This window comes from Raphanus sativus, chromosome 5 (genome assembly GCF_000801105.2).
Source record: "Raphanus sativus cultivar WK10039 chromosome 5, ASM80110v3, whole genome shotgun sequence".
Classification (NCBI taxonomy): Eukaryota; Viridiplantae; Streptophyta; class Magnoliopsida; order Brassicales; family Brassicaceae; genus Raphanus; species Raphanus sativus.
Window position 1 is genome coordinate 23253063 of NC_079515.1, and position 21074 is coordinate 23274136.

The 21074-nt window shown below is 38.4% G+C and overlaps 4 protein-coding genes across 8 annotated transcripts; all 4 read right to left on the reverse strand.

Moving 5' to 3' along the window:
* Positions 1-408: 408 nt before the first annotated feature.
* On the reverse strand, positions 409-2705 carry LOC108863024 (F-box protein At1g10780). The gene is made up of 4 exons (XM_018637311.2): positions 2482-2705; positions 1271-2017; positions 910-1187; positions 409-831 (listed from the first exon to the last, which is right to left on the reverse strand). Exons 1-4 carry the CDS (start codon positions 2507-2509, stop codon positions 595-597), a joined length of 1290 nt encoding a protein of 429 aa, XP_018492813.2. The 5' UTR covers positions 2510-2705; the 3' UTR covers positions 409-594.
* Positions 2706-11372: 8667 nt separating this feature from the next.
* Positions 11373-16037, reverse strand: LOC108863026 (uncharacterized). Of its 4 annotated transcripts, none has more exons than XR_008946016.1 (10): positions 15670-16037; positions 15333-15579; positions 14819-14918; positions 14080-14136; positions 13622-13727; positions 13436-13518; positions 13261-13322; positions 13071-13146; positions 12493-12690; positions 11373-12400 (listed from the first exon to the last, which is right to left on the reverse strand). XR_008946016.1 is itself a non-coding variant. In XM_057010524.1 (8 exons), the coding sequence occupies exons 1-8, from the start codon at positions 15527-15529 to the stop codon at positions 12634-12636; spliced, it is 738 nt and encodes a 245-aa protein (XP_056866504.1). In that variant the 5' UTR covers positions 15530-16037; the 3' UTR covers positions 12410-12633. The 4 variants fall into 4 exon arrangements, 1 of the variants encoding a protein (XP_056866504.1); XR_008946018.1 differs by having other exon boundaries at positions 15333-15582; XR_008946017.1 differs by having other exon boundaries at positions 11373-12355; positions 15333-16037.
* A 274-nt stretch (positions 16038-16311) lies between these two features.
* On the reverse strand, positions 16312-19009 carry LOC108857225 (eukaryotic translation initiation factor 3 subunit H). The gene is made up of 12 exons (XM_018631179.2): positions 18849-19009; positions 18690-18769; positions 18387-18503; positions 18209-18312; positions 18058-18124; positions 17602-17735; positions 17470-17518; positions 17251-17322; positions 17065-17166; positions 16912-16979; positions 16635-16787; positions 16312-16541 (listed from the first exon to the last, which is right to left on the reverse strand). Exons 1-12 carry the CDS (start codon positions 18856-18858, stop codon positions 16484-16486), a joined length of 1014 nt encoding a protein of 337 aa, XP_018486681.1. The 5' UTR covers positions 18859-19009; the 3' UTR covers positions 16312-16483.
* A 202-nt stretch (positions 19010-19211) lies between these two features.
* Positions 19212-20667, reverse strand: LOC108859256 (uncharacterized). 2 transcript variants are annotated; one of them, XM_018633143.2, is made up of 4 exons: positions 20529-20667; positions 19951-20026; positions 19703-19807; positions 19212-19570 (listed from the first exon to the last, which is right to left on the reverse strand). In XM_018633143.2, exons 2-4 carry the CDS (start codon positions 20017-20019, stop codon positions 19565-19567), a joined length of 180 nt encoding a protein of 59 aa, XP_018488645.1. In that variant the 5' UTR covers positions 20020-20026; positions 20529-20667; the 3' UTR covers positions 19212-19564. The 2 variants fall into 2 exon arrangements, with proteins under 2 accessions (XP_018488645.1, XP_018488644.1); XM_018633142.2 differs by having other exon boundaries at positions 19212-19574; positions 20529-20664.
* Between the last annotated feature and the right edge of the window lie 407 nt (positions 20668-21074).

Here is a 21074-nt window from a genome sequence, read left to right on the forward strand (position 1 = left end):
AAATAAGTACATTTTTCTAAATTTTAAACATTTTCTATTTTTTTTTTTAAATTGAGAACTTGGCTGCTTTTAATGTGTCCATAATTACCGTAAACTAAACAAAAGTAAAGCAATTTAACCAATAGTGCAACTATTTCATAGAGAGTGGCAGCCGTCAATTTAGTAGTAGCATGCATAGTGGATGTATTGTTTATTTTGAGAGTGGCAGCCGTCAACTATTTCACAGGTGTATCATTTTTTTAGTTTTGTTTTCTTAATTTTTATTGATCATAACTACTGGCATATATAATTTAATAATACAATCCAGCTTAAAGAATTAGTGCAACTAATGCCTATATCAGAACAAGAAACCAACTTAAAAAAAGAAAAACTAAAATATCAAGAAATGAGTCCATGATGATTTGTATATAAAGACAAACAACAAGTAAAATTACCGAACCTTTGTCGGAATCAGAGTTACAAGTTCATAACAATGAATCAGGAAAACAAAAAGTTACTCAAGAGTTCAAAACTAGAAATGCTCAGCTTACAGAATGAGAAAACCAGAAATCAATGGCCCAAATATTGATTACCAGCAAAAAAAAAAACAATATGTCATTCAATGTGAACAAGATGTTTATTCATGTGGTGGAACTTGCAGATATCATCGCAGAAATCATCAGCACTGCTGTGGTTACTCTTCATCCTAAGAACCCTTATCACCATTCTTCTCAAACCTTTAGCGTATCTCACAAGCGACTCAAGCGTGTTCATCTTCTGTTCTGCGTTCAGTGGAGATCTCACTGTGATTACGACTTCCTCCAAACACCCTATTTCAAATCCTGTCTCAAGCTGCATAAGAGAAATCCAAATCAGGCTTTGATTTAACAGAGAAGGTTTCTGATGAAGAAGAGTGTTCTTTTTTTTTACCTTCTTTAGGCTGTTTTTCTGGCAAAGTGCAGCGAACATTGCTCCATGGATATCAAACTTCTGAAGCTTGGGATGGTTCTTGAAGAACTCGACAAAATCAATCTCAGGGAAAGGTTGAAGAGCCTCATTGCCTGTGAACTCAACCTTCATAAAGAGATGCTTCACGTCTCTCCCTTGCTCCAGAATTGTGGTTAGTGCATCCCAACACCATTGTACACCTCTAACTGACAAGGACTCAAGGGATGACAGGTTACGGAATTGCACCATGTAAACTCTCCCTGTTAACCAAGAAAGAACACAAAGTAAGACCAATGACATCTACAGACAGTAGTAGTTAAACTCAAAGACAAGATATGTTTACCAGAAACATTGGCGATGGATAAGTTCTTCAAGAAACTGGTTTCAGGGACACTGATCCAGCTACAGCCTTGTACATCAAGAGACACTATCCTCGGAGCCGTGAGCGAGAGCAAGGTGTTACCTTGTCCGTAAAAATCAAGCTTACAATGCTCCAAAAACGGCAGGCTGATCGATATGGATTTAACTCCTTCACAAGCAAGAAGAAGCAAGCTACTCAGATTCGGGCAAGCACGCAAGGCACTACCCAACGCATTATCATCCATCCTAGCTCCAACAATCTCAAGACAACGAAGTTTTGGGAACAAATCCCACTTAGGAGGACTCATCATCAAAACACCCCAAAGCTTCAAAGTCTCCAAACCCTTAACCACCCCAATACAATCAAGCTTCAAGGGACCCTCCACGAGAGCCTCGTCGGTAGCGAGATTCTCCATTCTCAGCTCCAACAGCTTGAGAGATTGAGAGACATGGGAGAGCCAGGACCCTAGGCCTTTGCTGGTGAAGGGGCTGTAGAGGACGAGCTCCTCGAGGCGGTGGAATGAAGAGATCATCTTGAGGACGATGGCGTCGGAGAGGGCGACGTCGGAGATGTTCTCGAAGGAGTTTCTTGGGAATTTGATGCTCTTGACGGAGTCTGTAGACTCTTTCCATCGCTTGGAGACGCAGTTGCAGGATGCCACGTCTTTGGCTTCGGTGAGGTTGGAGAGAATGTACTGAAGGATTGCGTCGGGAAGTGAGTCCATGTTGGCTGTGACATTTCATCGAACAGTTGGTGGTCAGTTGATAAAAATTAAATAGTTCAATACCCTCAAAAATTGCAAATAATTAAAGGAGGTCAAATCTTGTTGTCTACAAGTAAAAATGTCAAATGTTTTTTTTCTCAATCAACATTATTATCATAAATGCAACATGAAAGCAGATCTTATCAAAAAGTATGGATCTTGAGATAAACTACACAAGTTCACATTTTGAGATCTGGAAAAGTTATCAGCTTGTAGTATAATCTGAAATACTCAGACATGAGAAAGAATCAAGCAACCAACTTTATAAGTGTGGTAGACAAAGAAGAGGGAAACAATCCACATTCATCTTTAGCATTTGTGTGGATGTGTCATTATGAAATTGAGCTAATGGGTGTAATGAAAGTAAGAAGAAACAACACAGAAGAGTGTAGATTCGAAGGAAGCAATGTGAATAGAGAGAGTTACTTACGGTATGAGAATCTGAATCTGCGTCGCATTTAGTGGTGTGCGAAGGAAAGAATTGAGAATCTCTCAGACACAATGGGAGGAATCTGGGATCTGTTTGGAGAGCGATAGAGGAGAGAGAAAGAGAGAGAGAGAGAGAGAGAGAGAGAGAGATGAGAGAGTGTATTTGTAAAGGGAGGGAGAAGGTGGCGCGTGAGGAAGAGAAGGGCGGAGTTTCAAATTTTGAAAAGAAACACACACAGATCTCTTTCTCTTTTTGGTTTTCAAATACATTTCGCACCTTTCGTCAAAAAAAAAAAAATACATTTCGCACCTTTATTACATAGTACTGTCTTATTATTTATTTTTTTTTCTCAAACGGGAAACGACAAAATTATTTTATACTAAAGTATCTCGGTTTGATAAACCAGAATCCAATCTGAAACCAAACCGAATAATTTTAAATCTCAAAACCATCCATTTGAAAGAGATAACTAAATAAATATTATTATCCAACCAACAACTAGGCCCTACTTACCAACAACAAGGAAAGATATCATATTAAAATGAGATGCAGCTTGAGTTACTGCATATGGTTGGTTTGTTACAAATAAAATATAAAAAATATCTTTAGCAATTAAAACATATTTAATTCACGAAAATAACAATGGAACAAAATTTTAAAATAACATTAATTTTAAATTAAACTTTTAATATTTGATTTTGGTTTAGTGATTTGTTGTTAAGTATTTAAGAGCTGTAGACAAAATTAGAGTTTAAGAGTAGGCTAAGTATTTTTAATTAAGTGCTATTTTAGGAATTTTATCATTAATAGTTATTTTAATTTTTTTAAAAATAATTTATGTTAGAGATTGGTCCATAAAATATTTAATATTTGTTTTAATCGGTTTAACTCTTCTTTAAACTTCTTGAATACTTTTTTCTTTTTCTTTTTTAATATGTGAAACCACATTTATAAGATTAGTTTTGTCCCAACGGTCACTCGAATTTATATATTTTAAAACAATAATCAGAATTTTTTTGAATTTATTAAATACTTTTATCTTCCTCTGAAAGAGTCTCTAAAAATGTTCTATTCTCTTTACTAAGTGCTTGAAATTGGCTATTGATTCCATCTATCTCCACTCCATTGGCTTCGTTACTAAGCTCAAACGCAGTTTCCACAACCTTCAAAACCCATCACAGGTCAATACTACGATGAAACCAGTAAGCTTGAGATATGATGCAAGTTGAGAAAATTTTAGGTTTTTTGGGAAATATGACTCAACATAAAAGAACAATCCCATCGACATGATTTTAAGAGAAAATGTCATACTCTATACATAATACAATAATTTTAAGAAATGGTAAAAGTTTAATTTCTCATCTAAGTTTTAAACATTTTGCTAGTAGTAATATATTGGAGCGAATAAGAAAATCGTATTTATTATTATGGTTTTTTTTGGATGTGATTATTAATTCATTATATTCTCCATAATTGTTTTTTAAACTTGGGCATACAAATAGAAAATTGTTGTAAAATAGTGTGAAAATTTATTTCATTAATGATCAAATAGATATATATTTATACAAGATTTAGATCGTCATAAATAGACCGTCATAAGATAAATAGAAAACTAGCTTTTCCTATACAACGAAGAAAAGACAAATACAATAATAAAAATATTAAAGATAATAGAAATATGGAAATTATCTATTTGTTGTTTCTCTCTCTTTTTTGGCGCTTGGACTTGTATCTCCGGGCCTGGTTATGGATCGTTCACCAAATGATTTATAACAAAAATAACTTTAATACTGCAAATTCTTTTTTTCCAGACAAAAGCAAAATAGTACTCCCTCCGTTTCACTTTATTTGTTGTTTTAGATTTATGCACACATATTAATAAAACATCTGATTTTATGTATTTCCAAGATAAAAACACAATTACATATACACCTAATCATATTTCAACCAATAGAAAAATTAACCGGGGAATCTTATTAATAAATTTTGTATTGAAATTTTAAAACGGCATTTATTTTGAAACGAAATTTTCTATATTTAATCTGAAACGAAAGGGAGTACATGCTAACAAGACTTATACTCCCTCCGTTTCTTAAAGAGTGTCGTTGTGACATTTTTCACACAAATTAAGAAAATTGTTGAAATATATGTAAGTTGTAATTAATTATAACTCTTTGACCAATAGTATTTTAGATAAATAAAATTATTTATAAAATCAATGCAGTTTGTAATTAATTTTCAGCTGAAAGTTAGTATATTTTACATTGGAATTGTAAAGTGACATTCTTTGTGTAACAAGAAAATGAGCTCAGAATGACACTTATTATGAAACAGAGGGAGTATGGATTACTGTTATATTCAAGATTGACAGCTTAATTTCGAGCCACTACAAGACTTGTACGCTTAGTGCATTGACTGTAGGTAATGACGAGTTAAAGTTATCGTCATATTAACAGTGTCACAGTGATAAAAATAGCAGCTTATACCATGCGAGTAACGTGAATCACAAGAATTTTGGTATACAAATACAAAATAATACTGCAAACCCTTTATTTCAGACAAATCAAAATAGAACACGTTAACAAGACTTTTTTTTTTCGTTAACAAGACTTTTCAATTCCTTATTTGACATTGGATTAGTCTTATATTCAAGATTGACAATATAGTTCTTGAGCCATTTCAAGACTTTTACTTCGTTTTGTGCATTGACTGTGATAGCAAAGGCGAGTTCAACTTTTTTTTTTGATAAATACGGCGAGTTCAACTTACCAATCCACTCTTATAAATCCCTCTGAAAACACCTTTCAAATCTAAATAAACTCAAAACATTCTTATAGTCTCTCTATCAAATCAATGGCGGCTGCTAGTGAAGTGAGGAGGATCAAGCTAGGAAATCAAGGACTTGAAGTATCAGCGCAAGGTCTTGGCTGTATGGGATTTTCCATCTTCGAAGGAGCTGCCAAGTTTGAAGCGGATCACGTTGCTCTGCTCTCATTCACCATGCCATTAACTCTGGCATCACGCTCCTTGACACTTCCGATGTCTACGGTCCAGAGACCACCAATGAGTTGCTGTTAGGAAAGGTTCATACTTATCCCATCTTTTGCTCATACTAATTACTCTCTCGTGATTGATTGACTGAGATTGGTTTTGGTTGATGTGCAGGCTTTGAAAGATGGGATGCGGGAGAAAGTGCAGCTGGCTACTGATAGACCTATGAGAGTGTACGTGGCGAGAAGAAAGAAGCAGAAGAATAGGGAAGGAGAAGGAGAGAAGAGTTGCTGAGCTGGCAGAGTTACTTACCGAATAAGTCACGTGAGTCGTTTGTAAATAGAAGTGATATAAATAGATGAGTGCAAGGTCTGTTACGATTAGGCAGTTAGAGAGTAATTGCTTGTGGCTTGAATCTCGAGTGTGAGATTCAAGAAGTGGCTTAGTTCTCCGATCTGTGGAGACTAAGAGAGGGTGGTTGGGTGGAACGTAATCGAATTACACTATTGTTCTTATCAAATTGGTGCGTCGTGAGCGCTCGGATCGAACAATCACGAAGAAACGGAGATGACGAGACCGACACTACCGAGTGTTGAATCGTTAGCGGCGTCAATGGCGTCGCAGTTTGCGGAGCAGAGAGAGACGAATGCGAATCTGCGATCAACGATTGAATCTTCAATCGAGAAGCTGGAGGAGAAGTTTACGGCGAAGATCGATGCGAAGTTCTCTGAACTTATCGAGCTGATGTCGAGGTCGGTTAGGTCGTCGGAAGGGACGGCGGTTACGGCGAATCCGATTTCACATCCGTACGTTACTCAGGTATCGAACTATAACTTGGAAACTGGCCCTAGCTCTAGAGGAGAGGCCAATCGAACGATTGCGCCACTGATGGATGATAGAGATAGTTGGATCAAGAAAGTAGAGTTACCTACTTTTAGCGGTGATGATGTATATGGATGGATTGCTTTGGCTGAGCGATTTTTCAGGATTGGAGGTTATGATGAAGTCAGGAAGCTCGAGTTGATTTCGGTCAGTTTGGGAGGAGATGTGTTGAGTTGGTTCAATAGTGAGGTACTAAGCAGGCCGTTTGTGAGCTGGCTCAATTTCAAAGAAAGGTTAATCGCGAGATTCAGCAAGGTGAAACTGAGAGATCCTAGTCAGCCGTTCTTTGCAGTGCATCAAACAGGAGCAGTAGCTGAGTACATACACAAGTTTGAGGACTTATCAACTCAGGTTACAGGGATATCGGATACACAGAAGGAAGGCATTTTCATGAATGGTTTAACTCCGGAAATGCAGGAAGTGGTGACTATTTGCAAACCAGTAGACTTACCGGAGATGATTGCCACAGCTTATCAAATGGAGTCGAGTTCATTGTTGAATGTTGTTAAGAAGGAGATGCAACAACGTAACAAAATGAACCACACCAATCATCAAGATACAAGCAAATCTTACTCAAGTTATCAGGCGAATTCTGGTTGGAAGCAGAAACAAGTTACTCAACCTGCGCTACCTACATCAGAACAGAAGAAGAACAACACTAATGCTAGACCGACGTTGCGTTTATCTGATACTCAGTTAGCAGAAAAGAAAAGATTGGGGCTTTGTTTTCAATGCGACGCTAAGTGGAGCAGACAACATGCATCTGTATGCCCTAATGCAGTGTTGCGCGTGTTAACGGTAGTAAATGGAATAGAGATGGAAGTGGTTACACATGAACTTGATGAGACAGAGGAAGATGACATTGTGTGGGATCCACAGATGAGGACGATATCAGTGAGTTCGTTATTAGGCTTGTATTCGCCAACTACAACCAAGTTAAAGGGGACGATAAAGAAGCAAGTGATGGTGGTGATGCTGGACAGTGGAGCAACACATAATTTCATTTCACCAGCAATGGCAAAGCAGCTGAAGTTGAAAACAGATCAAAGAAGCTTGGAGATCATGTTAGGTACAGGAGCATCGGTACCAGGAGCAGGGATTTGTCGCGATGTGATCATAACTCTTCAAGGATTAACGTTTCAGACTGATTTTATCATGTTGGAGTTGGGAAATGTCGATGTGATTTTGGGAATGCTTTGGTTCAGAACACTTGGGAAATGTGAGATAGATTGGGAGAAGCATGAGTACGTGTTCTATCATCAAGGGGAAAAGGTGACCTTAACGGGGGATCCTTCTTTACATCTTCAAGGTTCATCAATGAAAAGTCTACAAGCAGAGTCGGAGATACCGAGCCAGCTGAATGAAGTGCTAGAGAGATGTGCGCATGTTTTCAGTGAACCAACAGAGTTGCCACCAATAAGGGGTCATGAACACAGCATTTTGCTACAACCAGGGCTAGGACCTGTTAGTGTACGACCGTATAGATATCCGCAAGTTCATAAGGAAGTGATGGAGAAGAGTGTACAAGAGATGCTTGCCACAGGGGTTATACGGCCAAGTCACAGTCCCTACTCTAGTCCGGTATTGCTAGTCAAGAAGAAGGATAACTCGTGGCGTTTTTGTGTGGATTATCGTATGCTAAACAGAGCCACAGTACCAGATAAATATCCTATTCCCATGATAGACCAGTTGTTGGATGAGCTCAGTGGTTCTAAGTGATTTTCGAAGCTAGATTTGAGATCGGGATATCATCAAATAAGGATGAAGGAAGAGGATGTGGAAAAGACAGCGTTTAGAACACATCAAGGGCACTATGAGTTCATGGTGATGCCTTTTGGACTGATGAATGCCCCGGCTACTTTTCAGTCATTGATGAATGAGTTGTTTTCTGAGTTTCTGCGCAAATTCGTTTTGGTTTTCTTTGATGATATCTTGATATTCAGTTCATCATTGGAGGAGCACATCGAGCATGTGACTGTGGTGTTGAAGGTCTTTGAGAAACACAAGCTCTTTGCGAATAAGAAAAAATGTGCTTTTGGGCAGAGACAGGTGGAGTACTTGGGCCACGTGATTTCAAAAGATGGTGTTGCGACTGATCCTCAGAAAATTGCAGCTGTAGTTAAGTGGCCATCACCGAGAACTGTGAAGGATGTAAGGGGATTTTTGGGTTTGACAGGGTATTACAGACAGTTTGTTCAGAGCTATGGGATGCTGGCTAAACCGCTAACTGAGCTGCTTAAGAAAGAACAATTTGTCTGGTCACAGCACACGCAAGAGGCGTTTGAAAAGTTGAAGACTGCGATGACAAATACTCCTGTTTTAGCATTACCAGATTTCTCAAAGGTGTTTATTATTGAATCCGATGCCTCTGGATTTGGTTTAGGCGCAATATTGATGCAGGGTAAACATCCTATCGCGTTCTTCAGTCATGCTTTGACTGATAAGGAACAGCTTAAGCCAATATACGAGAGAGAGCTCATGGCGATAGTACTATCGATTCAGAAGTGGAGGCACTATCTTCTGGGTAGACGATTCCTTGTTCGAACAGATCAACAGAGTCTCAAATACTTGTTGGAGCAACGAGAAGTTACTTTGGATTATCAAAGGTGGTTAACTCGTATTATGGGATATGATTTTGATATCGAATACAAGGTTGGGGCTGAAAACAGAGTTGCAGACGGTCTTTCACGTATTGTGCAGTACCAAAGCCTATCAGTGAAGCTGCATTGTTTTGCTCTGACGTTGCCTGCGTCGTTGAACGCCCAAGACATTTATGCAGAGGTGGATGCTAACGAGTGGATTCAAGATCAAATATCGAAGTTGAGCAGAGGGGAGAAGATTAAAGAGGGGTTTGTGGTGATTCAAGGGAAGCTTTTTAATGGAGGGAGTTTGGTTTTACCTTCAAATTCCTGTCATATTCAGCTGATTTTGCGAGAGTGTCATGATAGCCTTTTTGGTGGCCATTCTGGAGTTTTGAAAACCTACAAAAGAGTGAGAGCTAGTTTCTATTGGCCGAAGATGCGCAAACACATCCAAGAGTATGTTGCCGCGTGTGAAGTTTGTCAAACCCACAAGTACACGACCTTGTCACCTGCGGGATTACTTCAGCCAATTGAGATTCCTAACCAGATTTGGGAAGACATCTCTATGGACTTCATAGAGGGACTTCCTTCATCCAAAGGAGCGAATGTGATACTGGTGGTGGTGGACAGATTGAGTAAGTACAGTCATTTTATCACATTGAAGCATCCTTTTACTGCCTCTGACGTCGCGTTGAAGTTTGTTCAAGAGATTATCAGACTCCACGGGTTCCCAAAATCGATAATATCTGATAGGGATAAGATATTTCTGAGCAACTTTTGGAAAGATTGCTTCAAAGCTTCGGGAACTCGCTTGAGGTTCAGTACAGCCTTTCACCCACAGTCGGATGGTCAGACAGAAGTATTGAATAGGTGTTTGGAAACGTTTCTACGTTGCTTCGCTTCATCACATCCTAAGACATGGGCTAAGTTTTTACCGTGGGCAGAGCTATGGTACAATACGTCGTTTCACACCGCTACGCAGTGTACTCCGTTCAAAATGGTTTATGGCAGGGACCCTCCTTCGTTATTACGGTTTGAGGAAGGGTCGACGCAGAATTACGAGTTGGAAGTGATGCTGAGGGAGAGGGATGCAATGTTGGATGATGTTAAACACCATTTGTTGCGCGCCCAAGAGTTAATGAAGAATAATGCTGATAAGAAGCGTAGGGATTTGGAGTTTGAAGTCGGGATGCGAGTGTATTTGAAGTTAAGGCCATATCGCCAACAATCAGTTAGTAGGCGCTTGTGTCACAAGCTCTCAGCTAGATACTATGGGCCTTATGAAGTGTTGGAGAGGATTGGTAAAGTTGCATATCGACTGCGGTTGCCGGTTGATTCGAAAGTGCATCCAGTCTTTCATGTATCTCAACTTAAACCAGTCATTGGAGAAGGAAGAAGTGTTACACCGTTACCACCGGTGCTATCTGAGAATGATGAGTTGATTGTGGAACCAGAGGAATTATTGGATACTCGCTATGATGATGAGGGCCATTTGGAGGTATTAGTTTCATGGAGGAATTTGCCGTCTCACGAGACATCTTGGATGCGTTTGAGGGACTTTAAGAGTCAGTTTCCGGATTATCCACTTGAGGGCAAGCTGGTTCTTCAGAATGGGGGTATTGATAGACCTATGAGAGTGTACGTGGCGAGAAGAAAGAAGCAGAAGAATAGGGAAGGAGAAGGAGAGAAGAGTTGCTGAGCTGGCAGAGTTACTTACCGAATAAGTCACGTGAGTCGTTTGTAAATAGAAGTGATATAAATAGATGAGTGCAAGGTCTGTTACGATTAGGCAGTTAGAGAGTAATTGCTTGTGGCTTGAATCTCGAGTGTGAGATTCAAGAAGTGGCTTAGATCTCCGATCTGTGGAGACTAAGAGAGGGTGGTTGGGTGGAACGTAATCGAATTACACTATTGTTCTTATCAGCTACCAAGTTTGGAATGCTATATGAAGATGGGAACTGGTGTTACAGAGGAGATCCAACATATGTCAGGCGTTTAGGTGTTAGCTGCATCGACCTCTATTACCAGCACAGGATTGACACCACTGTCCCTATTGAAGTCACTGTGAGAGATCTTTTGGTTTTCGTTTCATCTTTGCTATTCTAGTGTTAACATTTTTATCTCTTGTGATGTCATTTCAAAGATGGGAGAGCTGAAGAAGCTGGTTGAAGAGGGTAAGATAAAGTACATAGGTCTGTCTGAAGCCTCTGCTTCGACAATAAGGAGAGCTCATGCTGTCCACCCGCTCACCGTGGTGCAGTTAGAATGGTCTTTATGGTCCAGAGACGTTGAAGAAGATATCATTCCTACTTGCAGGGAACTTGGGATTGGAATTGTAGCTTACAGTCCTCTGGGACTAGGCTTCTTTGCTAAAGGGCCAAAGCTCATTGACAATGTGGACAGTGGTGACTACAGAAAGGCAAGTACTACAACATGGACTTGAATGTTAACTTTATTATTTACACATTTCAATATTATTATGAATGTTACTAAGACTATGTTTTGTTCTATTCCAGGGTTTACCGAGATTCCAACAAGAGAACTTAGACCACAACAAGATTCTCTATGAGAAGGTAAACGCAATGGCGGAAAAGAAAAGCTGCACTCCTGCACAACTAGGGATGTCAACTGGACACTCTGTCCATGGACGTCCATGTCCAAATTAATATGGACTAATATGGACATGCCCAAATCCGTCCAAAATATTTTGTTGTCCAACTGGACAACTCCCAAATACGTCCAAAGACCAATGGACAAGACCAGATGGACATGGACCGTCCAAATTATTAAAATGTCTAGGGTTTTTAATTGGGGAAAAATCATTTTTTCATTTGGCCGTCACTCTTATCTCTCGATCTCATATCTCTCGATCTCAAGCTCTCCATAACTCAATTTATCTCGATCTCGAGCTCAAACATGTAGTTTTAATCTAAGTATATGTTGTTATATATAAAATTTAGAATCTGTATATTTTTTTACATCAAATGGGCGAACTGGACTCCATGGACAGTCCAACTGGACATGGTCCTATTTGGACATGGACTATTTGGACATGGTTCTATTTGGACATAGACTATTTGGACATAGACCTATTTGGACATCAAAACCAAAAACGCCCAAAAAAAAAAAGTCCATCTGGACATGTCCACTTCCGTCCGGACAGCCCAATTGACATCCCTATGCACAACTAGCACTCGCATGGGTTCACCACCAAGGAGATGATGTCTGCCCAATCCCAGGAACCTCCAAGATCAAGAACCTTAATCAGAACATTGGAGCGTTATCTGTGAAACTCACCACCCAAGAGATGGCTGAGCTTGAAGCCATAGGACGTCCAGATTCTGTGAAAGGGGAAAGATCAGTCACTTATATAGTTACCTACAAGAACTCTGAAACTCCACCCTTGTCTTCTTGGAAAACTGCATAAACCGGCTGTACAGTCATACTGTTGTCTGTCTGTTTGTCTTAAAAAGTAAGAAAAATACATATTATTTGACATGAGGTTTTGAACCATGAAAATGAGGACTATGTTACATCATGAATGAAAAAATATTACCTAAACATGAATTTGTATTACACATAAGTGGCCTCTGAAGACCAAACCGTTGTGACATGTCGATCATGATATCATTTCCACTTATGAGGTACTTGTGCTAATTTCTTTAGCATCCGTCAAAATCCAGCTTTCCCACATATGTCAACTTCTCGGCTCTTGCTTCAGGTGGATGCTTGGTTGAATGGTGTACGATATTAGCTGTGAGACAGAGAAAAAAAATCCACTTAACATTAAACTTAACCAGCTCCCAATAAACGCTGAGACTGATAAACTAATGGCTCCTGTGTGTTTTCCTTATATATGTTTCTCCTAAAAACCGTTCCTTCTCTAGATCTATCCTCTCAAGGCATCAAATTAAGTTCCTCAAAAACAAAAGCATAGACAAAAGACTTTGTTCAAGAAATACGACAATGACTCTCAAGTACTACTTAAGGGTCAAGGGTCATGAAGCTCTGATTATTTGAGGTAAGTGGTAGTAACAAAGAGACTTTGATTATCTTCAATTTTTCCAATCCTATCTGTAGTTCTGTTAGGTAGCACCAAAGAAGTTTGTACCCATTACAACAATAAATTTTTACCTGAGTTGTACTCGACCATAAATGGCTTGCAAGCTCATCGTTAATTGAAACAGGAAGGGCAGGCATCTCCTTCATACTGCAGCAGAAAGTAAGAGTTTAGTAATTGAATGCTTCAATCATAGAAAGGAAAAGAAGAAAAATGACATGTCTCAATGGCAAGAACTGATATCTGATATAAAAATCCACATACTGAGTCAGAATGGCGCTGATGTTATTTCTTGTCTGATAAAAGAGACCGATGTTATCCTGCAGCTGTATTCACAATATGTGTTTCAATTCCATTGCAAAAGAATAACAATGAAACCAAAATTATGGTACACAACTAGCCACAAGGATTGCAAACAAAAAAAAAATATACAAATTACCTTGCACACAGAGAGATTGTAAGAAATTTGACTAAAAGCTTGAGCATTTTGCTGTAGAAGATCCAGTAAGGCATCACTTGAACCTGAGAACAAGAGTTCATCAAAGGTAACTCTTTGACAATACTGTTTTTTTTTTTGCAAGGCCACAACCAAGGAGAAGAACAAATAATTAAAAGAGCACTAAACCTTCACCAGGCATGTGTGTACTGTGACACATATTGTTCATGACATATAAAGCGTTTTGTTGTGGCACATTGGCTAACATGCTCAGTTCTGGGGATGTATCCACCACCTTACCATGAAGAATCATGGTTTTTAGAATCATGTTCAAAAGCATATTGATTTCAAGAGAGCCGTAAAAAAGAAAAGCGCATGAAATGAAACACATGAAACCAACCAATATATAGATTTCTCTTTAATCAAAAATGTCAAAAAAACTATTATTATACCATGTTAACATCCCACAAGGTTAGATATTGATGTTAAAGTGATACGTATATGTCCTTATTGTTTGGTGTCCATCCTTATTGCAAAATAGATCACAAAACTTTATCACCATACAAAACAGAAATGAGACCACCTATGTTCATAAGTTTATTAGATAGTGAACTAGACATAGGAAAGGTTTAGGTGGGCAAGCATACCTTTCTATTGCTAATGCTCTTCCCAGCACTATTTTCTTTTCTTTTTCTCCGTTTTCCCTGTGAGAATAGATGTCCGTCTTAGCCAACAATTTAGAGATAAGGATACATTATATCTAACGAAAGATAAAATAAAGGCAAACAAGCACTAATGAATAGGAAAAAAGGAACTTTATGTTTGATTTCATCATATATCTGACTGAAGACTCACAGGAGAGAGACATGAAGGAGATTGTAACATAATGATAATAAAACATTATATTTCTTCTAAATCATTTTGTTTCACTTTATTATGCAAAGATTTGGCATTATGATGTAACCTAGCTTCTCATACAATTTCCTCCACAATCATGGACTCCAAAGCTAATCTAAAGACAGGTATATGCGTCAGCATTTCTCTTTTTCCGCTCATCCTTTACATGGCAGGGTGTCTTTTCATCAGTAAAACCTATTAACTTTTTGTATGACTATCTTTATCACAAAGCACACACCCGAAGTTGCATCATCATATCATATTCAGCATACGTTTTTTTTAACAGTGATAGATAGAAATATCCCTCGGATTGCTACTTCCATGACAGCCACATACCATTTGCAAAAAATAAAAATAAGAATGCTAAAAACTTCTAAGTAAGAAACATCCTTTGTAGAAGTCTACACTTTCGAGTGGTAAATTTTCTTCTTATAGAAGCAAAAGCACATGAACAACATGGAGGGAAACATAAGAGCATTAAGAACTTACCGTCATCCATCTACACCTCAATGCTACATCCCTTACAGTTTTATCTGGTAGTGTTGCAGCGATCTTCACATACTTTGAAACTTTCGGTTCATTTGTTAATCTACAAACGAAAAAAGAAAACAAAGATGTCATGCATAGAAACCGGCAATACAAATCAATAGCCTACATAAACCCAAAATAACAAGTAAAAAAACAAACATCAGCTAGTTTTTATAAAAAAATAGATGTATATGAGAAATAATATGCTTAGAGCTAATGGTCACAAGTCCAAGAGAACAAATATCCATTTCTTATTCCAAGGGAATATACTTTGATAGTCCATCATGGAGAATAATATAATGTGCGCACTACTTGTCATGAAACAATTCTTGATCTAGCTTTTATTGTTTGTTTTGAAAATATGATATCATAGTACGGAAAAATCTAAATAGTTTATAATAAACTTTGCATTTGCAGACTAAACAAATAGCAAATGGAAGGAAAGATCCAAATATGAAACGGTGAAGATACCTACTTTGCAAGGCCGTTGTCCAATACATACTGCTCCTCAGGAGACCAATCCATGACCAAAGCAGCTTCAGGTTTGATTCCTCCAGCCACCGGAGAATCCACAGCAGGGTGTAACCCGGAAACAGAGTAATTCGCTGGAAAAACAAGACCTGTTGTCGTGCTAGTGCTCGGCGGTACAAAGTGACTATCCATTGGAATCATCCTTGGGGGTGGCTCAGAGGCTATTGAATGAAACCGGTTCCAGCTACGATCTACTAGAATGCCCCACCACCCAAGGATGAGATTAATTAAGCTCTCCAAACAAAAAGAAACAGTGGAGGAGCATGAGATGAGCAATTCACCTCAGATTTTACAAAAGACAGAGCACTCCGGAAGCTATAGATAGTCTTTCAGTAAGATCCCCAATCCGCATCAACGGTGGTGTCACAGTCACAGTCAGAGATTTAACCGACAAGAGAGACCTGTAAACACTCCCAAGATGCACCAGCAAGCAGAAACGAAGTGCAAAGAAGATAGGAGAGCGGCACAGCAAATTGCGAACTCAGTCAAGAGAGAGAGAAAGAGAGTCTAGTAGTAATAATAAAAGTACAGTTAAGTATTGGTGTTTGGTTTGTTCTTTGTTTTTGCAGAAGCACTCTGTTTTCTTGTCTTCATATGCCCCTTTGCTCTTCTCTTTGGAATTTTCTTATTTTTTTTATCTGTTCTCTGCTTTAGTGATGAAAACTATACAAATTAATTAAATACTTGAGTTTATGACTATTTTTAAAAAAGTTCAGACCAATGAGTCAATGACTTTAGCTTTGGAGATATCTAGGGCATCAATATCTAGATATCAAGTTGCTAGATGTCAATCTATACTTTGAATCAAGATTTAGTATAAAGAGTTCATTATGCGATTGTAACAATGGTTAAAACAATTCTTATTGGTTTGGTGCTTGTCGCCATCAGAGTCCCCGTAACATCTAAGTGGGGTCAATGTTAAATATTCTAAACACTAGTATGAATTACTTGTGATTGTAAATATTGTTTTCAAAAAGTGTATTATAAAAAAAAAGAGTAAATCTTTCACGATTTAAAGTTATTAAACTACTTGAAAAACTTCCAGCAAAAACAAATATAGGATCCGTTATACCACCAAGTCTCACTTTCTCGTACTCAGTTCTCGTGCAACGCCTTGGTGAGGTAGAGCCTGCTGAAGTTTTGGCCAGCCACTCTGCATAGCAACGGGTTGACTCATTAAAGTCAGTCTCTTTCCAAGCTAGCGTTGAAGAAAATGGTTAAATTCAAAATTAACACTAGAACATACCCATTGATTTGGCCACAGAAGTTTGAAACTTGGTTTGTGATGAGGAAACTCTCTAGCCTTGATGGTTCAGGGATCGGCTTGAAAATTGGGTTTGATGGATCCTCCTCGGGTAGAGGCTCTTCCCCAGCTGACCTACGCGCCATATTCTCCGTCCTATACACCAAATCCTCTTCGTTAGTAATTTCAAAGCGAGAAAGAAAAGCACAAAGGCTAATGTTTAACTCTTGCCACAAAACCGAATGAAACAAATTGAACCAGAACCAATCATGCTACCTACCTCCTCTTCTGGAGCCAGGCTTGCTGCTGCGCTTGCTGGCGAGACAGGTTCCGGTAGTAGTATTGGAACTGAAAGTGTTAAAGGTAAGAAATTGTATTAAGACAGTTCTGAGGGTGAGAGGATTGAAGAAAAATTACAGAACAAGGCACACACCTTTTGCTGTTCCATAGATAAATCATCCATGCATTTAATCAGAAACTCCATATTGTTCTCAAGGAAAGGAGTGGTTGATGACTGCAGACGATCGTAATCACCCTATAAAAGAGATAATCACCAAAGAATCAAAATCTGGAATACTGGCAGCAAGCGAGAATCCCTGCCCAGATACTAATAGTGTACCTGTGAGACAGGCGCATCAGTCTCCAGTTCCGTCATGAAGGCACTGACAAGTGCAGAGTTTGAAACCTTAATCTGTTCAAAGAAAGAAATCGACATTAAAACCAAAATCTTTTCTCAGCAGAAGCTATAATTATGTAACACTAATATTTTAACATATTTACTTAAAAGACAAGCTAGTACGACTTTAAGATACACAAGAGTAAAGCTCAAGAAACTTACAGGAATTTCCTCAAAAATATCCATCCAGGAGAAGTTTTTCTCTCTCAGCCTGACAGAAACAGTGATTAGAACACTACAACTATCCCACGTGGCTCAAAAAAAATTTGATTAGTAATAAATCAGGATACATACTTGTCGCCTGTAAAGTTTCCGGCCCGGTACAAGTCCATAAAGGAATCTGAAAGCTTCAAAGCCTTCAAAGCTAAGACGCCTAGGTCAGCTTTAGAGGGATCATAGATGATGCAAACACACCTCTTGATGTTCTCCTGTAGATACGGATTTGAAAAGTTATTAATTTTTAATTTCCTGATTTACAAGGGATCTGTAACAATTATTTCACCACAAAAATTCTTATGGTTCAATTTCCAAACAAGTTATTAACCCGACCAAATGCCAATCTACCTATTGTACACTAGAGTAACCATTATATACATATATAGAAACATCCTCAACGCTGGTTTATGTTATCCTAAGTAAAAAAAAACACAAACTAAGGCAATCTGAGGGGGCGTGCGTAACATATGAATTGACTAAACCAAAAATCTAAAGTATCGTAGTATGGTAAAAAAATAAAGATTCAGGAAGTACCTGGTAATTCATGAAAGTCTCAATGAGTTCTACAGTCTGGTAGGACCCAAGGACAGTGGATTGATACCTGAACAATAATCAAACAAAATCTAATTACATTCACAAAACAAGTAAGCAAGATTTCAGAATCAGATGACAATGAAAAACCTACCAGCCAACAGTGTTGTTGTCAACATTAACCTCCCTGAGACACCTCATCATCTCAAGCTGATAATTGGCCCCATCAGCTTCAATCTCTTCATCGTCATCTCTCACCTAAGATACATCAAAATCAGAGACGAGCTATAACACATTCTTACAAAAGCGAGAGTAACTATGCTCAGACTTACGGGGAAAGGAAAACAATTGGTGACTTCAAGAACACTACCAACATCAAGTCCGAGAAGCTGCCCCGTGACAAGCGTCGGTGCAAACTCCTTGCAATGCTTGATTATCTTTAACACAGCCTATATACACATTACAAAAATTCTCAGAATCGTTACTTGTTCAAAACGACAACGTTTGATTATCATTAGCAAAGCCTATCGCATATTAACACAATTCAAAAATCCTCAGCATCAATTACTTCTTAAACAAGGAGATGAATCACAGCATAGGGAAACTCCAGAGATTTAGGTAATGGAGGAGTTTACCAGTCCTTCGATCTGAACAACTCTGAGAGGAGGAGCGACGGCCTCGTCCTTCGATATCGCCTGCAAAAACGACCTAGCCACTGCACAACGCAGAGCAAACTCAGATGAGATAGATTCTATGTTGTACTTTGAGAACGGAGAGGGAGAATTTTTACTGACTGGTTGCCATATTGATGAAAGCTTTCTCAGGTCAACGAATGGGATTCTCCGACGATGCGGTGTGTCTTTGCCGGCGGCGGAGATGAGATGAGCTAGAGAAAGAAAAAAAAACGATGCGATAGGGCTTCTTCGACTTTGTTAGACGAAAAGAAAAAACTAAATTGCAAAATAGTCGTCGAAATTGAGATTATATCCGTTAATGACCCAATAAATATATTTCTTACAAACAAATTGATCCCAGCCCATGGACCTATAATATACTATTCGCTTGTAGAAAAGGCCTAGGAGTCTTGTGATTCTTTTTTTTTGTAACGACATTTTGATTCATCGACTTGGAGGACGACTTACATAAAATATGTAGAATAGGTTAAGTTTGAGATGTGTGCATTGAGAAATTGGAAGAAAGCAGCATCGTTTACATTGTTTCACTCTCTTTAAGCTACATGAAGGAAGACATTCAAGTGCATCCGGTCCGATGAAATAACAGCTTTTATGAAAGGAAAAGGGAATCAAGTTGGGTATTATTAGGAACAAGCCTAACTTGATATTGACATGGCAAGTATTGTAAGTCCCTGCATTCCCACCTTTAGCATCGTGCAGAAACCAGAAAGAAGACAAAAAATAACAAAGTGAAAAATGCGGTGGTATTGAACAAGCAAGCAGATGCGCAGTACATGTCTTCTGTTAGTAACCCTTGTTTCCTCGAATCCTGGCTCTCATGTCTACCTACACAAATACACACTGTCCATTTAGTCCAACACACTCTAATCTCTTCCACCATCAAGGTTGAACATAAAAATCTCAAAGTGTGGAGAAAAATGAGATTCTATAAGTGTGGAGAAAACAAAACATACCTGTCCTCTTTTACAATTGAAGTAGGTTTCCCGTAGGCCAACACATTCACTCGGTATACATGGGCTTTTCTCACCCGCGCAGTCCCTAATTGACCGTTTCTCCTCCTACACCAAACATTATCCAAAAAATTAAGAAATAAAAATGGTATGAAGCCAAGTGGTAACTTAACAACAAGTTGGGAATACACGAGAGAGAGAGAGAGTAAAGGAAAAATCAGTATCTCCATATGTGTTTCAGAGGTATTTACCTTGACACACATCGATTCACTGAGACACTTGACAAGCTCTTCAGCAAGACCCTTGCAAGACTTGGCCATATTTCAACTGTCCCAATACAAAGAAGGCAACCCATGTTCCCAAACAAATGAGATTTCAAGATAGCCTCAAAGGTATATTGTCAAGAGATTAAACAAGAGACTGGCTCTAGTGTTACCACTCGATGCATACAATACAAAACATAGTCCAAAATATCCAATGTTTCTTCCAAATGAGGTTTGAATTCAGAGAAACGTTTGGTGTGTTGTGAAGATACAAAAAGAAAAAAGAGATGAGATTTCCAAATGCAGATATCTAGTACTACTAGGAATAAACAAACCATGATCAAGCGTCGAACTCTATACAATAAGGTAGTGCAAAATAAGCTTCAAACTTATGATGAGCATCCAAAAAAAATCCATTCTTTATCTCCACGATAAAAATCTCCCCCTTTAATCACAGATTAAAAATCATCTTTTTTCACTAGCTCTTCCTCCCCCTCGCAGAGAACTCAAATAAAATACAGAGAAATACAACACGAAGATCTGAAAGATGAGGGCTACCGACTTACCGGACTAAGAGACGGATGTACGTCGATGAAGACCCAAGGGTTCTTCAGTTTTGGCTTTGCGGATGAATGACTTGCTTCTCCGTCGGTCCTTTTTGGTTCGGTTTATAAAATTTTCCATTAACCGACTACAAACCGAATTAATCTGTTTTTGACCACATTTCGATTCAATTTCGGGTTTAAATCTAAATTATGTTTCACCTCTCTTCCGGTTTAATTAGGTTTGAGGAACTTTCGTTATTTACACAATAGTATTTGTGTTACAAAAGAAAAGTCAATCGTGTTCAATATTCATTATGCCATGCGTACACGCCGTGTTTGCATTTAAATTTTATGATGGTTGGGTTTAATCTTCTGTTGAACTTTATATTTTAGGCCTTTAAATCTGGGCTTTGTATTACTTCAAAAGAATGTTGAAATAAAAAAATATCAATATTATTAATACACGTTTAGATAGTAGGCACTGGTACTCTTATGATGCCTATAAACAAAACTAAGCGTGATTAGATTGGGGTTTTTCAAGGTAATTAATTTCATGTCTCTCGATCA